The following is an 18,390-nucleotide window of genomic DNA, read 5'->3' as shown; positions in this document are numbered from 1 at the left end:
CAGTTCCAATAGGTTTTGCAGTAGCTTTCACATCGTAAGCAGCCTTGTTACGGTTACAAACCTTAGCTACTCTATCACTGACTAGTTCGTTAGCTCTATCAATTAACTGTGACTGCTCTTTTACAAAGTCTTGGCCCCAATCACTGTCAGTTTTCCCAAGAAGCTGATCTAAAGGAATAGTTGGTTCTCTCCCAAACATGAGAGTATACGGTGCCTCCCCAGTCACACAATGTGGCGTGGCATTATATACAAACACTAAATGAGCCAAGAACTCAGGCCACTTGCGTCTATCCCGCTCACTAAGGGACTTAATTAATCCGAACAATGTTCTATTGAACCGTTCTGCCTGTGAATTTCCTTCAGGGTGATAGGGTGTTGTTCTAGATTTAGTTATCCCATACAAAGCACAAAGTTCCCGGATTACTTCCCCTTCGAAATTCCTTCCCTGATCGCTATGTATTCTACTAGGGATCCCGAAACGAGTGAACCAATGCTGTATAAGAGCTTTGGCTACCGTAACAGCAAGTTGATCTTTGCAAGGTACCGCCTGCACAAATCTGGTATAAACATCTGTAATGACAAGAACATCTTCATAACCACCCTTTCCCTTGTCAAGCTTCACAAAGTCAATCGCCACAACCTCGAGCGGTCTAAACGCAAGTAGGTGACGCATAGGCGTCCTGGGTTTAGGTTCCATGGCCTTCGCGGTTATACACTGCCTACACTGACTAATATAACGGCGTACCATGGTAGCCATGTTGGGCCAATAGACTCGCCTCCTTAAGAGTGAGCAAGTCCTGGTAACACCCTGATGTCCCCATCCATCATGACAACCCTGCATCACCCGAGGGATGAGACATTTCGGCAGTAAAATCTGAAACAACTCTCCATGCAATGGATCGTTGACCTGACGGCAGAGAACCCCGTCACGTTCAACAAAACGCGGCCACTGCCACACCCACGCTTTCAACTCGGGTGACTCAGAACCCAAATCCGCCACTGGCTCCCCTGGACGCCAACCTGCCTCCCAACGCCTCCAAACAATTCCTAACTCCGGATCGTCCTTTTGCAAGGCCGACAACTGGTCTGAAGTCCATGATGGAAACACACTCGGCGGGTTTCCGCTTGGAGAGTGATCCTGCACACTTGACTCACGAACGGCAGCCCGTGAGACATCTACCCGAAGTGGAACTGAAGTGGAGTGTACCATTGACTGGAACACCTGTTCAACCTCACTGGCTGAACAATAACAATGGCCAGGATACCGGCTAAGAGCATCTGCACACTTATTACTAACCCCTGACCTGAACTGAACGCCAAAGTTAAATGCAGCAAGTTGAGCAACCCATCTCATCTCACACGCCCCTAACTTTGCAGTTTTTAGATGTGCAAGAGGGTTATGATCTGTCAACACTGTAAATCTCGCCCCCACAAGGTAATCACGAAATTTATCGACAATCGCCCACTTTAACGCTAACAACTCTAGTTTAAACGAACTATAGTCGGGATAATTACGCTCAGCACCCCTAAGCCCCCTGCTAGCGTAAGCAACTGGATGTCGCCTCCCTTGCTCATCTTCTTGGGCGAGGCATGCCCCTAAGCCTTTCAATGAGGCATCGACCTCCAGCACAAACGGCTTAGTGAAATCTGGGTACTTAAGCACCGGAGCCTCCGTGAGCACCTGTTTCAACCTACAGAATGCCTCATCGGCCTCCGCTGTCCACTCAAACTTCTTTTGATTCACAACTGGCTTTCCCTTGACCAATGAGGGCAATAACTCATGAAGAGGTGCTGCAATCTTAGAAAACCCGGCAATAAACCTCCTATAATATCCTGCCAATCCTAAGAACGACCTCAGCTCCCCAGATCTTGTGGGAACCGGCCAGTCTTTGACCCTTTGGACCTTGTCGGCATCGACAGAAATGCCTTCAGAACTCACAACATGTCCTAAGTAAGTTACTTGTGACTGGAAGAAATGACACTTCCCCCCTTTTACCTTCAATCCAAAGTCAGCAATTCTGGTGAACACTTTACCTAGCCTACTAATGTGTTCCTCTACATCGCCAGAAAATACAAGGATATCGTCCTAAACCTAAACACATTTCCATTGTGCGTTGAAAAGTGCCCGGTGCATTTACAAGCCCGAAAGGCATCCGGGTGTACTCGAATAACCCAAAAGGAACACGAAAAGCAGTCTTTGGAATGGACTCCGTATCCATTACAACCTGATGATACCCGTGCGCAAGATCGAGAGATGAAAAGTAGCGCGCACCACGCAGAGCCTCCAACGATTCATCGATACGCGGCAGCGGGAACGCGTCGCGTACCGTCTTCGCGTTTAGCCTCCGATAATCAACACATATGCGAACAGCACCATCCCGTTTCTTAACGAGAACAATGGGACTCGCATATGGACTGCCACTCCTCTGGATGATACCCTGCTCCAAAAACCTCTGAAGCAACTCCTTAACCTCTCCAATATACTGTGGAGGTATCCTACGATACGGTTGACTCACTGGCACCTCATCAACAGTGTGTATCTTGTGTGGAACTTTGTCACATGTACCCAAGTCAAGTGAATCCTTAGAAAATACAGCATCGTGTTTCTGAATCAAATGTACAACACGATCTAGCTCTTCACTACTCAAATCACATGAACCTAAGTCCACTCCTGGTGGTAACTGATAATAACTTCCATCCTTATATACATGTATCTCAGACTTCTGTGGTTCATCGCTCCCCAATACTGAATCTGACTCTGGAGGACTCTGCTCCTCCGGACCCGTGTCGTAATAACTATCACCTGACAGGGTCATTATCCTATTGACAGAAACGTTCACTTGACTACCCTCCAAATCACAATCAACCTGAACGGCTGGGGACACCTCACTGAGGAATGCCACCTGAGAATGTGGGGGAATAGCTAACATTTGTGCACCCATATTAGCTACAAGAACATTTACCTTGTTCCCACGCACAACTTCACATGCATCATAGACCCTTAAGCCACTGCTTAACCCTGGATCCAACTGAGCTGATGCTGTTCCCCCTCCCGAAATTCTATCCCGAATTCCCTCTAGCACCACAGTCTTCCCTTCCCACACATTTGAAGGTACACGCACATTACACTTTACGGAACGCACTTCCCTTGGGGGAATAAATGTCGTGCAACGCCCCGTACGGACAACTACAGGCTTCTTTTGCTCTACCGAAACCCTACCCGGCTCCCTTTTAGTCAGATTATACCACTGTAATGTCACATTCCATGCTTCTGCATCTCGGTGTGAGGGATCTACCACCATGTTTCTTAACTGGTGCAAAACATTGCAACCCAAAAGAACGGGGCCACGCCCACTCCCCAAACCAACCTCGGGGCTCTCTTTTACTACAAGGAAATGTGCCTCAACCGTCTGGTTGAAAACCCTCAGGGGAATCTGGACATATCCTTCAACTGGTACCTCACAAGGTCCTACGCCAAACACGCGTAAATAGGTACCCACGGGCTCCACTCCGGTCACATGTGCGGCCAATTTACTCCTATAAAATGCTGCACTTATAAGGGAGGTTTCCGCCCCAGTGTCAAGAACAACGCTAACTGGGACACCTGCCAATTCTACCTGCGCCCTTGGACTGGTGCGTACCAGTTTATCAAGGACTTCATCTACTGACCTAACATTGGAACCCATTCCCTTATCAGTCTGAAGTTTGGGCGGGGCCTCTTTCTCAAATCCCTCAACCACTTGGCCCACAGTGGTGAGGGGAGTCAGTTTAACTCTCCCCTACTTTGTGGCTGCACACCCCCTGACTGAACAGTAACCGGGTTTGTAGCCTTAGGGCTTGGCGTGCCACTATTACTAGTGCTTGCACTCCTGTCTCGGTTCGGACAACTACTCTTAAAATGGCCTGGTTGCTTGCACGAGAAACAAACAAGTTGTTTCCTCCCAAAAGGTTTCACAACTTCACCCTTGTCTACAACCTTAGACTCCTGACTACGAAGCAAATGCTTCATAAGATCAAGTACTTGATCCTGTTGCTTCTGCAACTGGGCCTGCTGTTCCTGCAGGCACTTAATAATCTGATGCTGCTGTTGCAACATCTGTTGCAACTCTGTACTATGCTTGGGATCCTTGCTCCCCATTGCACTATTAACAAACACATCAGATCTCTGATCATGTGTTTCCTCATCGCAATCTGCGACGACTTGCCTTGTCTGAGCACGCTTTGCCTTTGGAGCTCTCTCAAGGTCACGAAAAATCTCCAGCGCAGCATCACGCAATTCAGGAAATGTTTGTTGAGACTTGGACAACTCTAATCTCCTTAACTCAAGTCTGACACCCTGACTCTTAGCCCCCGCCACAAACTGTCCTATTAGAACTTTGTCGCGGAGACCTTGCAGCGAAACCTTCTCACTGTCAGAGGCCACTTCCAGTATCCGATCATACATTCTGATCAGAACCCTGGAAAAATCCATAAGTGTTTCATCTTCTAATTGTACACGCTCATACAATGCCTTATGCAATGACTGAACCGTTTCCCAGCCCCCAAAGTGCTTATGAAGAAGTTTCTTGAGAGACTCAAAATTTAACCCTGCCTCTCCATGGCATTTGATCTCATCCCGCGCCGTACTCTTCAGATGGTTCAACACAATTTGCGCTTTTTCCGAACCAGGTATCTTGCACTGTTGACAATATATTTCAACTTCCTCGAGCCATTCTTTGACTGTCGGATCCCCTGGTTTTACTGGCCTACCGGAAAAACATGACAACTTAACTGGCCTCTGTACAGTGGGTCGGCTCTGCTTCAAAGCATCCGTTAGCCCTTTAACTAACTGCTCGACCAGAGCAGACTCCGAGGTCGCCATTACACCACCATACAACAAGTACACTAACGTTACTCAGTAACTTTACAAAATTACAAAACCAAATCACAATTACAACTGCAATTAATAGGTCAACAAGTTTTACCTGCAACTGACTGGAATCCCACGTATATGTACAGCAATTGGGCAACAACCCGCTACATGAACCAAACTTCAAGCAATTTACTACTACTTAAGTCCAGTCCAGTCCACTTGGTCTTGGAGATGGACAGCTTCCTGGCGGTAGAAACCCTCGACGAACTCCGTCCTCCGTTGCCACACACCAGACCGCTCCGCGTCCTTGGCCCCGCACGCCGACAGGTACAGCACGCTCTACGCCGGTCCAGCTCACAAACCTCCGCCTGGCTCAGCACACCCGCGTCGGCCCGGCCAACGCACGCCGCCTGGCTGTTGGTTGGCAACCCCGTACACCGCCGCAGTACCTCGGCGTAGCACACTACCGCACAGCTTGAAGTCTCCCGGCCCGCAATTGGAAAATCACCCGTCAAAATCAACAGCACCAGCGTCCAACCTGCATCAACACCACCCCATCCGTGTTACCAAAAACTGTAGTATGTTGAGGGGGCTCCGCGTAGAGCCGGGGTATCATTTGTCTCTTGACAGACGAACAGATGCCCTGAGACACGGCTGTCTGATTTTGATGATTCTGGCATTTATTCCAGCTCTCCCAAAATTTGAGTAGACTTCCAGTCAGTCACAGCAGGTACAGGTAATAAATGATGTGAAAGTGATGAGTATCCCCCCTGATTCAAGAATTATCCCCTGGCAAACATATAGTGGTGAGTCTTCCCTCGTGACACTCAGGGCGCCATGTCGTTTTCCAGTGTCAGCAACATGTAACAACAACCCAACTCCCCAAAACGACAACTTTTTACGTACGTTCCAACGGAAGACCCCAATTCTATTGTTCTCCCTGACCCGAGGTCACACACCGTCTTCCCAGATACAAGGTCTATTTTTAGTACATACATACGGATACCAGGTACTCAATTTAGAACAACGGAGCGCCCTCTCGTGATATAAATACCATTATACCAACGAGTTCAATAGTCAAATGTGTACGTGCTTAATACTGAAACTTATTTGTTGCTGAAACCCTTCCGCTACAGTAAGCTTTCAGATAACACCGCGATTGACAGACATGGACCATTCTCAGTCTTTTTAGGGTTAGACATACAAGGTGAACTTTGCCTGGGATGCCGCCCTGTAACGTGTTGTCAGATGGGACAGTGCAAGAAACTAAAAAGCAGTGACACATGAACACATTGCCTTCTTTCCCGGATATTTCAAAAACTAATGCAAATATGGAATTGAAAGCAAACCATGTTAGCTTTCAGATGCCAGCGGGATTTTCAGATTTGGATTATTCTCAGTCTTTTTGGGGTCGGACCTAGGAAGTCAACTTTGCGTGGGATGCCGCCCTGTAACGTGTTGTCACATTTGAAATTGCAAGAAACTAAGAAATAGCTTGAAAATAACCGTCACCTTCTTGGGATATTTCCATAAGTACAGCACAAACAAGGAATTTAAATTCAAACAAAAAGGAAAGAATACCATTTTAGCTTCAGATGGCAGCGGGATTATCAGATTTGGATTATTCTCAGTCTTTTTGGAGTCGGACACGCAAAGTCAACTTTGGACGGGATTATAACGTGCTTATCACATTTCAAATTGGAAAGAAACTTCCAAGCACTTTGACAAGAACCATGGCCTTCTTTGGACATTTCCATAAGTACAGCAAATATGAAAGTTAAACTCACATCAGTAGAGAGGAAACCATGTGAGCATTCAGAGGCCATCGCGACCAAGACAATTAGAGCATTCTCAGTCTTTTTAGGGTCAGACAATATGAAGTCAACTTTGTGTAAGATGACGCCCTGTGACATGTTGACACGCGAACACATTGCATTCTTTCCCTGATATTTCAAAAAGTAAGGCAAATATGGATTTGAAACTCACACCAATAGAGAGAAAGCATGTTAGCTTTCAGATGCCAGCGGGATTTTCAGATTTGGATTATTCTCAGTCTTTTTGGGGTCGGAAATACGAAGTCAACTTTGGTTGGGATGCCGCCCTGTAACGTGTTGTCACATTTGAAATTGCAAAGAAACTAAGAAATAGCTTGAAAATAACCGTCACCTTCTTGGGATATTTCCATAAGTACAGCACAAATATGGAATTTAAACTCAAACAAAAAGGAGAAAATGCCATTTTAGCTTTCAGATGCCAGCGGGATTTTCAGATTTGGATTATTCTCAGTCTTTTTGGAGTCGGACACGCAAAGTCAGCTTTGGACGGGATTATAACGTGTTATCACATTTCAAATTCTAAAGAAGCTTCCAAGCACTTTGACAAGAACCATCGCTTTCTTTGAACATTTCCATAAGTACAGCAAAATGTGAAAGTTAAACTCAAATCAGTAGAGAGGAAACCATGTGAGCATTCAGATGCCATCGCAATCGAAAGACCATTCTCAGTTTTTTTAGGGTCAGACAATATGAAGTCAACTTTGTGTAAGATGACGTCCTGTAACCTGTTGACACACGAACACATTGCATTCTTTCCCTGATATTTCAAAAAGTAAGGAAAATATGGATTTGAAACTCACACCAATAGAGAGAAAGCATGTTAGCTTTCAGATGTCAGCGGGATTTTCAGATTTGGATTATTCTCAGTCTTTTTGGGGTCGGACCTACGAAGTCAACTTTGCACGGGATACCGCTCTTGTAATGGGATCGTTGGATTTAAAATTAAAAAAACTAAGAAGCAGTTTGACAAGAACCCTCACCTTCTTCGGACAATCCGTAAGTAGGGCAAATATGGAATTTAAACTCACATCAATAAAGAAAGAACCATGTGAGCGTTCAGATGCCACCGTGACCGACAGAGTTGGACCATTCTCAGTATTTTTAGGGTCACACATGCCAAGTCAACTTTGCTCTTTAGCGTGTTGTCACATTTAGAATTGCAAAAAAAACCGAAGAAGCAGTCTCAAAAACAACTGCAAATATGGAAGTTAAACTCACACCAGTAAAGACAGGGCTATGTAAGCTTTCAGATAACACCGCGATTGACAGACATGGACCATTCTCAGTCTTTTTAGGGTTAGACATACAAGGTGAACTTTGCCTGGGATGCCGCCCTGTAACGTGTTGTCAGATTGGACAGTGCAAGAAACTTAAAAGCAGTGACACATGAACACATTGCCTTCTTTCCCGGATATTTCAAAAACTAATGCAAATATGGAATAGAAAGCAAACCATGTTAGCTTTCAGATGCCAGCGGGATTTTCAGATTTGGATTATTCTCAGTCTTTTTGGGGTCGGACCTACGAAGTCAACTTTGCGTGGGATGCCGCCCTGTAACGTGTTGTCACATTTGAAATTGCAAGAAACTAAGAAATAGCTTGAAAATAACCGTCACCTTCTTGGGATATTTCCATAAGTACAGCACAAACAAGGAATTTAAATTCAAACAAAAAGGAGAGAATACCATTTTAGCTTTAAGATGCCAGCAGGATTTTCAGATTTGGATTATTCTCAGTCTTTTAAGGGTCAAACAATATGAAGTCAACTTTGTGTAAGATGCCGCCCTGTAACCTGTTGACACACGAACACATTGCATTCTTTCCCTGATATTTCAAAAAGTAAGGCAAATATGGATTTGAAACTCACACCAATAGAGAGAAAGCATGTTAGCTTTCAGATGCCAGCGGGATTTTCAGATTTGGATTATTTTAGGATTGGACGTGCGAAGTCAACTTTGCACGGGATACCGCTCTTGTAATGGGATCGTTGGATTTAAAATTAAAAAAACTAAGAAGCAGTTTGACAAGAACCCTCACCTTCTTCGGACAATCCGTAAGTAGGGCAAATATGGAATTTAAACTCACATCAATAAAGAAAGAACCATGTGAGCGTTCAGATGCCACCGTGACCGACAGAGTTGGACCATTCTCAGTATTTTTAGGGTCACACATGCCAAGTCAACTTTGCTCTTTAGCGTGTTGTCACATTTAGAATTGCAAAAAAAACCGAAGAAGCAGTCTCAAAAACAACTGCAAATATGGAAGTTAAACTCACACCAGTAAAGACAGGGCTATGTAAGCTTTCAGATAACACCGCGATTGACAGACATGGACCATTCTCAGTCTTTTTAGGGTTAGACATACAAGGTGAACTTTGCCTGGGATGCCGCCCTGTAACGTGTTGTCAGATTGGACAGTGCAAGAAACTTAAAAGCAGTGACACATGAACACATTGCCTTCTTTCCCGGATATTTAAAAAACTAATGCAAATATGGAATAGAAAGCAAACCATGTTAGCTTTCAGATGCCAGCAGGATTTTCAGATTTGGATTATTCTCAGTCTTTTGGGGGTCGGACCTACGAAGTCAACTTTGCGAGGGATGCCGCCCTGTAACGTGTTGTCACATTTGAAATTGCAAGAAACTAAGAAATAGCTTGAAAATAACCGTCACCTTCTTGGGATATTTCCATAAGTACAGCACAAACAAGGAATTTAAATTCAAACAAAAAGGAGAGAATACAATTTTAGCTTTCAGATGCCAGCAGGATTTTCAGATTTGGATTATTTTCAGTCTTTTTGGGGTCGGACACGCGAAGTCAACTTTGGACGGGATTATAACGTGTTATCACATTTCAAATTGTAAAGAAACTTCCAAGCACTTTGACAAGAACCATCGCCTTCTTTGGACATTTCCATAAGTACGCAAATGTGAAAGTTAAACTCACATCAGTAGAGAGGAAACCATGTGAGCATTCAGATGCCAACGCGACCGACAGAGCATTCTCAGTCTTTTTAGGGTCAGACAATATGAAATCAACTTTGTGTAGGATGCCGCCCTGTAACCTGTTGACACACGAACACATTGCATTCTTTCCCTGATATTTCAAAAAGTAAGGCAAATATGGATTTGAAACTCACACCAATAGAGAGAAAGCATGTTAGCTTTCAGATGCCAGCGGGATTTTCAGATTTGGATTATTCTCAGTCTTTTTGGGGTCGGACCTACGAAGTCAACTTTGGTTGGGATGCCGCCCTGTAAAGTGTTGTCACATTTGAAATTGCAAAGAAACTAAGAAATAGCTTGAAAATAACCGTCACCTTCTTGGGATATTTCCATAAGTACAGCACAAATATGGAATTTAAACTCAAACAAAAAGGAGAGAATGCCATTTTAGCTTTCAGATGCCAGCGGGATTTTCAGATTTGGATTATTCTCAGTCTTTTTGGAGTCGGACACGCAAAGTCAACTTTGGACGGGATTATAACGTGTTATCACATTTCAAATTCTAAAGAAACTTCCAAGCACTTTGACAAGAACCATCGCTTTCTTTGAACATTTCCATAAGTACAGCAAAATGTGAAAGTTAAACTCAAATCAGTAGAGAGGAAACCATGTGAGCATTCAGATGCCATCGCAACCGAAAGACCATTCTCAGTTTTTTTAGGGTCAGACAATATGAAGTCAACTTTGTGTAAGATGACGTCCTGTAACCTGTTGACACACGAACACATTGCATTCTTTCCCTGATATTTCAAAAAGTAAGGAAAATATGGATTTGAAACTCACACCAATAGAGAGAAAGCATGTTAGCTTTCAGATGTCAGCGGGATTTTCAGATTTGGATTATTCTCAGTCTTTTTGGGGTCGGACCTACGAAGTCAACTTTGCACGGGATACCGCTCTTGTAATGGGATCGTTGGATTTAAAATTAAAAAAACTAAGAAGCAGTTTGACAAGAACCCTCACCTTCTTCGGACAATCCGTAAGTAGGGCAAATATGGAATTTAAACTCACATCAATAAAGAAAGAACCATGTGAGCGTTCAGATGCCACCGTGACCGACAGAGTTGGACCATTCTCAGTATTTTTAGGGTCACACATGCCAAGTCAACTTTGCTCTTTAGCGTGTTGTCACATTTAGAATTGCAAAAAAAACCGAAGAAGCAGTCTCAAAAACAACTGCAAATATGGAAGTTAAACTCACACCAGTAAAGACAGGGCTATGTAAGCTTTCAGATAACACCGCGATTGACAGACATGGACCATTCTCAGTCTTTTTAGGGTTAGACATACAAGGTGAACTTTGCCTGGGATGCCGCCCTGTAACGTGTTGTCAGATTGGACAGTGCAAGAAACTTAAAAGCAGTGACACATGAACACATTGCCTTCTTTCCCGGGTATTTCAAAAACTAATGCAAATATGGAATAGAAAGCAAACCATGTTAGCTTTCAGATGCCAGCGGGATTTTCAGATTTGGATTATTCTCAGTCTTTTTGGGGTCGGACCTACGAAGTCAACTTTGCGTGGGATGCCGCCCTGTAACGTGTTGTCATATTTGAAATTGCAAGAAACTAAGAAATAACTTGAAAATAACCGTCACCTTCTTGGGATATTTCCATAAGTACAGCACAAACAAGGAATTTAAATTCAAACAAAAAGGAGAGAATACAATTTTAGCTTTCAGATGCCAGCAGGATTTTCAGATTTGGATTATTCTCAGTCTTTTTAGGGTCAAACAATATGAAGTCAACTTTGTGTAAGATGACGCCCTGTAACCTGTTGACACACGAACACATTGCATTCTTTCCCTGATATTTCAAAAACTAAGGCAAATATGGAATTGAAACTCACATCAGTAGAGAGCAAAGCATGTTAGCTTTCAGATGCCAGCGGGATTTTCAGATTTGGATTATTTTCAGTCTTTTTGGGGTCGGACACGCGAAGTCAACTTTGGACGGGATTATAACGTGTTATCACATTTCAAATTGTAAAGAAACTTCCAAGCACTTTGACAAGAACCATCGCCTTCTTTGGACATTTCCATAAGTACGCAAATGTGAAAGTTAAACTCACATCAGTAGAGAGGAAACCATGTGAGCATTCAGATGCCAACGCGACCGACAGAGCATTCTCAGTCTTTTTAGGGTCAGACAATATGAAATCAACTTTGTGTAGGATGCCGCCCTGTAACCTGTTGACACACGAACACATTGCATTCTTTCCCTGATATTTCAAAAAGTAAGGCAAATATGGATTTGAAACTCACACCAATAGAGAGAAAGCATGTTAGCTTTCAGATGCCAGCGGGATTTTCAGATTTGGATTATTTTAGGATTGGACGTGCGAAGTCAACTTTGCACGGGATACCGCTCTGTAATGGGATCGTTGGATTTAAAATTAAAAAAACTAAGAAGCAGTTTGACAAGAACCCTCACCTTCTTCGGACAATCCGTAAGTAGGGCAAATATGGAATTTAAACTCACATCAATAAAGAAAGAACCATGTGAGCGTTCAGATGCCACCGTGACCGACAGAGTTGGACCATTCTCAGTATTTTTAGGGTCACACATGCCAAGTCAACTTTGCTCTTTAGCGTGTTGTCACATTTAGAATTGCAAAAAAAACCGAAGAAGCAGTCTCAAAAACAACTGCAAATATGGAAGTTAAACTCACACCAGTAAAGACAGGGCTATGTAAGCTTTCAGATAACACCGCGATTGACAGACATGGACCATTCTCAGTCTTTTTAGGGTTAGACATACAAGGTGAACTTTGCCTGGGATGCCGCCCTGTAACGTGTTGTCAGATTGGACAGTGCAAGAAACTTAAAAGCAGTGACACATGAACACATTGCCTTCTTTCCCGGATATTTCAAAAACTAATGCAAATATGGAATAGAAAGCAAACCATGTTAGCTTTCAGATGCCAGCGGGATTTTCAGATTTGGATTATTCTCAGTCTTTTGGGGGTCGGACCTACGAAGTCAACTTTGCGTGGGATGCCGCCCTGTAACGTGTTGTCACATTTGAAATTGCAAGAAACTAAGAAATAGCTTGAAAATAACCGTCACCTTCTTGGGATACTTCCATAAGTACAGCACAAACAAGGAATTTAAATTCAAACAAAAAGGAGAGAATACCATTTTAGCTTTCAGATGCCAGCAGGATTTTCAGATTTGGATTATTCTCAGTCTTTTTAGGGTCAAACAATATGAAGTCAACTTTGTGTAAGATGACGCCCTGTAACCTGTTGACACACGAACACATTGCATTCTTTCCCTGATATTTCAAAAACTAAGGCAAATATGGATTTGAAACTCACACCAATAGAGAGAAAGCATGTTAGCTTTCAGATGCCAGCGGGATTTTCAGATTTGGATTATTCTCAGTCTTTTTGGGGTCGGACCTACGAAGTCAACTTTGCACGGGATACCGCTCTGTAATGGGATCGTTGGATTAAAAATTCAAAAAACTAAGAAGCAGTTTGACAATAACCACCACCTTCTTCAGACAATCCGTAAGTAGGGCAAATATGGAATTTAAACTCACATCAATAAAGAAAGAACCATGTGAGCGTTCAGATGCCACCGTGACCGACAGAGTTGGACCATTCTCAGTATTTTTAGGGTCACACATGCCAAGTCAACTTTGCTCTTTAGCGTGTTGTCACATTTAGAATTGCAAAAAAAACCGAAGAAGCAGTCTCAAAAACAACTGCAAATATGGAAGTTAAACTCACACCAGTAAAGACAGGGCTATGTAAGCTTTCAGATAACACCGCGATTGACAGACATGGACCATTCTCAGTCTTTTTAGGGTTAGACATACAAGGTGAACTTTGCCTGGGATGCCGCCCTGTAACGTGTTGTCAGATTGGACAGTGCAAGAAACTTAAAAGCAGTGACACATGAACACATTGCCTTCTTTCCCGGATATTTCAAAAACTAATGCAAATATGGAATAGAAAGCAAACCATGTTAGCTTTCAGATGCCAGCGGGATTTTCAGATTTGGATTATTCTCAGTCTTTTTGGGGTCGGAAATACGAAGTCAACTTTGGTTGGGATGCCGCCCTGTAACGTGTTGTCACATTTGAAATTGCAAAGAAACTAAGAAATAGCTTGAAAATAACCGTCACCTTCTTGGGATATTTCCATAAGTACAGCACAAATATGGAATTTAAACTCAAACAAAAAGGAGAGAATGCCATTTTAGCTTTCAGATGCCAGCGGGATTTTCAGATTTGGATTATTCTCAGTCTTTTTGGAGTCGGACACGCAAAGTCAGCTTTGGACGGGATTATAACGTGTTATCACATTTCAAATTCTAAAGAAACTTCCAAGCACTTTGACAAGAACCATCGCTTTCTTTGAACATTTCCATAAGTACAGCAAAATGTGAAAGTTAAACTCAAATCAGTAGAGAGGAAACCATGTGAGCATTCAGATGCCATCGCAACCGAAAGACCATTCTCAGTTTTTTTAGGGTCAGACAATATGAAGTCAACTTTGTGTAAGATGACGTCCTGTAACCTGTTGACACACGAACACATTGCATTCTTTCCCTGATATTTCAAAAAGTAAGGAAAATATGGATTTGAAACTCACACCAATAGAGAGAAAGCATGTTAGCTTTCAGATGTCAGCGGGATTTTCAGATTTGGATTATTCTCAGTCTTTTTGGGGTCGGACCTACGAAGTCAACTTTGCACGGGATACCGCTCTTGTAATGGGATCGTTGGATTTAAAATTAAAAAAACTAAGAAGCAGTTTGACAAGAACCCTCACCTTCTTCGGACAATCCGTAAGTAGGGCAAATATGGAATTTAAACTCACATCAATAAAGAAAGAACCATGTGAGCGTTCAGATGCCACCGTGACCGACAGAGTTGGACCATTCTCAGTATTTTTAGGGTCACACATGCCAAGTCAACTTTGCTCTTTAGCGTGTTGTCACATTTAGAATTGCAAAAAAAACCGAAGAAGCAGTCTCAAAAACAACTGCAAATATGGAAGTTAAACTCACACCAGTAAAGACAGGGCTATGTAAGCTTTCAGATAACACCGCGATTGACAGACATGGACCATTCTCAGTCTTTTTAGGGTTAGACATACAAGGTGAACTTTGCCTGGGATGCCGCCCTGTAACGTGTTGTCAGATTGGACAGTGCAAGAAACTTAAAAGCAGTGACACATGAACACATTGCCTTCTTTCCCGGATATTTCAAAAACTAATGCAAATATGGAATAGAAAGCAAACCATGTTAGCTTTCAGATGCCAGCGGGATTTTCAGATTTGGATTATTCTCAGTCTTTTGGGGGTCGGATTTACGAAGTCAACTTTGCGTGGGATGCCGCCCTGTAACGTGTTGTCACATTTGAAATTGCAAGAAACTAAGAAATAGCTTGAAAATAACCGTCACCTTCTTGGGATATTTCCATAAGTACAGCACAAACAAGGAATTTAAATTCAAACAAAAAGGAGAGAATACAATTTTAGCTTTAAGATGCCAGCAGGATTTTCAGATTTGGATTATTCTCAGTCTTTTTAGGGTCAAACAATATGAAGTCAACTTTGTGTAAGATGACGCCCTGTAACCTGTTGACACACGAACACATTGCATTCTTTCCCTGATATTTCAAAAACTAAGGCAAATATGGAATTGAAACTCACATCAGTAGAGAGCAAAGCATGTTAGCTTTCAGATGCCAGCGGGATTTTCAGATTTGGATTATTTTCAGTCTTTTTGGGGTCGGACACGCGAAGTCAACTTTGGACGGGATTATAACGTGTTATCACATTTCAAATTGTAAAGAAACTTCCAAGCACTTTGACAAGAACCATCGCCTTCTTTGGACATTTCCATAAGTACGCAAATGTGAAAGTTAAACTCACATCAGTAGAGAGGAAACCATGTGAGCATTCAGATGCCAACGCGACCGACAGAGCATTCTCAGTCTTTTTAGGGTCAGACAATATGAAATCAACTTTGTGTAGGATGCCGCCCTGTAACCTGTTGACACACGAACACATTGCATTCTTTCCCTGATATTTCAAAAAGTAAGGCAAATATGGATTTGAAACTCACACCAATAGAGAGAAAGCATGTTAGCTTTCAGATGCCAGCGGGATTTTCAGATTTGGATTATTTTAGGATTGGACGTGCGAAGTCAACTTTGCACGGGATACCGCTCTGTAATGGGATCGTTGGATTTAAAATTAAAAAAACTAAGAAGCAGTTTGACAAGAACCCTCACCTTCTTCGGACAATCCGTAAGTAGGGCAAATATGGAATTTAAACTCACATCAATAAAGAAAGAACCATGTGAGCGTTCAGATGCCACCGTGACCGACAGAGTTGGACCATTCTCAGTATTTTTAGGGTCACACATGCCAAGTCAACTTTGCTCTTTAGCGTGTTGTCACATTTAGAATTGCAAAAAAAAACCGAAGAAGCAGTCTCAAAAACAACTGCAAATATGGAAGTTAAACTCACACCAGTAAAGACAGGGCTATGTAAGCTTTCAGATAACACCGCGATTGACAGACATGGACCATTCTCAGTCTTTTTAGGGTTAGACATACAAGGTGAACTTTGCCTGGGATGCCGCCCTGTAACGTGTTGTCAGATTGGACAGTGCAAGAAACTTAAAAGCAGTGACACATGAACACATTGCCTTCTTTCCCGGATATTTCAAAAACTAATGCAAATATGGAATAGAAAGCAAACCATGTTAGCTTTCAGATGCCAGCGGGATTTTCAGATTTGGATTATTCTCAGTCTTTTGGGGGTCGGACCTACGAAGTCAACTATGCGTGGGATGCCGCCCTGTAACGTGTTGTCACATTTGAAATTGCAAGAAACTAAGAAATAGCTTGAAAATAACCGTCACCTTCTTGGGATACTTCCATAAGTACAGCACAAACAAGGAATTTAAATTCAAACAAAAAGGAGAGAATACCATTTTAGCTTTCAGATGCCAGCAGGATTTTCAGATTTGGATTATTCTCAGTCTTTTTAGGGTCAGACAATATGAAGTCAACTTTGTGTAAGATGACGCCCTGTAACCTGTTGACACACGAACACATTGCATTCTTTCCCTGATATTTCAAAAACTAAGGAAAATATGGATTTCAAACTCACACCAATAGAGAGAAAGCATGTTAGCTTTCAGATGCCAGCGGAATATTCTGATTTGGATTATTTTAGGATTGGACATGCGAAGTCCACTTTGCACGGGATACCGCTCTGTAATGGGATCGTTGGATTAAAAATTAAAAAAACTAAGAAGCAGTTTGACAAGAACCCTCACCTTCTTCGGACAATCCGTAAGTAGGGCAAATATGGAATTTAAACTCACATCAATAAAGAAAGAACCATGTGAGCGTTCAGATGCCACCGTGACCGACAGAGTTGGACCATTCTCAGTATTTTTAGGGTCACACATGCCAAGTCAACTTTGCTCTTTAGCGTGTTGTCACATTTAGAATTGCAAAAAAAACCGAAGAAGCAGTCTCAAAAACAACTGCAAATATGGAAGTTAAACTCACACCAGTAAAGACAGGGCTATGTAAGCTTTCAGATAACACCGCGATTGACAGACATGGACCATTCTCAGTCTTTTTAGGGTTAGACATACAAGGTGAACTTTGCCTGGGATGCCGCCCTGTAACGTGTTGTCAGATTGGACAGTGCAAGAAACTTAAAAGCAGTGACACATGAACACATTGCCTTCTTTCCCGGATATTTCAAAAACTAATGCAAATATGGAATAGAAAGCAAACCATGTTAGCTTTCAGATGCCAGCGGGATTTTCAGATTTGGATTATTCTCAGTCTTTTGGGGGTCGGACCTACGAAGTCAACTTTGCGTGGGATGCCGCCCTGTAACGTGTTGTCACATTTGAAATTGCAAGAAACTAAGAAATAGCTTGAAAATAACCGTCACCTTCTTGGGATACTTCCATAAGTACAGCACAAACAAGGAATTTAAATTCAAACAAAAAGGAGAGAATACCATTTTAGCTTTCAGATGCCAGCAGGATTTTCAGATTTGGATTATTCTCAGTCTTTTTAGGGTCAAACAATATGAAGTCAACTTTGTGTAAGATGACGCCCTGTAACCTGTTGACACACGAACACATTGCATTCTTTCCCTGATATTTCAAAAACTAAGGCAAATATGGATTTGAAACTCACACCAATAGAGAGAAAGCATGTTAGCTTTCAGATGCCAGCGGGATTTTCAGATTTGGATTATTCTCAGTCTTTTTGGGGTCGGACCTACGAAGTCAACTTTGCACGGGATACCGCTCTGTAATGGGATCGTTGGATTAAAAATTCAAAAAACTAAGAAGCAGTTTGACAATAACCACCACCTTCTTCAGACAATCCGTAAGTAGGGCAAATATGGAATTTAAACTCACATCAATAAAGAAAGAACCATGTGAGCGTTCAGATGCCACCGTGACCGACAGAGTTGGACCATTCTCAGTATTTTTAGGGTCACACATGCCAAGTCAACTTTGCTCTTTAGCGTGTTGTCACATTTAGAATTGCAAAAAAAACCGAAGAAGCAGTCTCAAAAACAACTGCAAATATGGAAGTTAAACTCACACCAGTAAAGACAGGGCTATGTAAGCTTTCAGATAACACCGCGATTGACAGACATGGACCATTCTCAGTCTTTTTAGGGTTAGACAT

At 42.5% G+C, this 18,390-nt stretch overlaps 1 protein-coding gene across 1 annotated transcript; it reads right to left on the bottom strand.

Moving 5' to 3' along the window:
* Positions 1 to 2,096: 2,096 nt before the first annotated feature.
* LOC147795446 (uncharacterized) lies at positions 2,097 to 5,983 on the bottom strand. Its single transcript, XM_087131892.1, has one exon. It carries the CDS (start codon positions 4,859 to 4,861, stop codon positions 3,764 to 3,766), a length of 1,098 nt encoding a protein of 365 aa, XP_086988018.1. The 5' UTR covers positions 4,862 to 5,983; the 3' UTR covers positions 2,097 to 3,763.
* Positions 5,984 to 18,390: the final 12,407 nt, after the last annotated feature.

Source organism: Acanthaster planci, unplaced genomic scaffold, assembly GCF_054643075.1.
Source record: "Acanthaster planci isolate LZ-2023a unplaced genomic scaffold, COTS_SCS Contig27, whole genome shotgun sequence".
Classification (NCBI taxonomy): Eukaryota; Metazoa; Echinodermata; class Asteroidea; order Valvatida; family Acanthasteridae; genus Acanthaster; species Acanthaster planci.
This window is presented reverse-complemented; position numbering and strand designations above follow the sequence as displayed.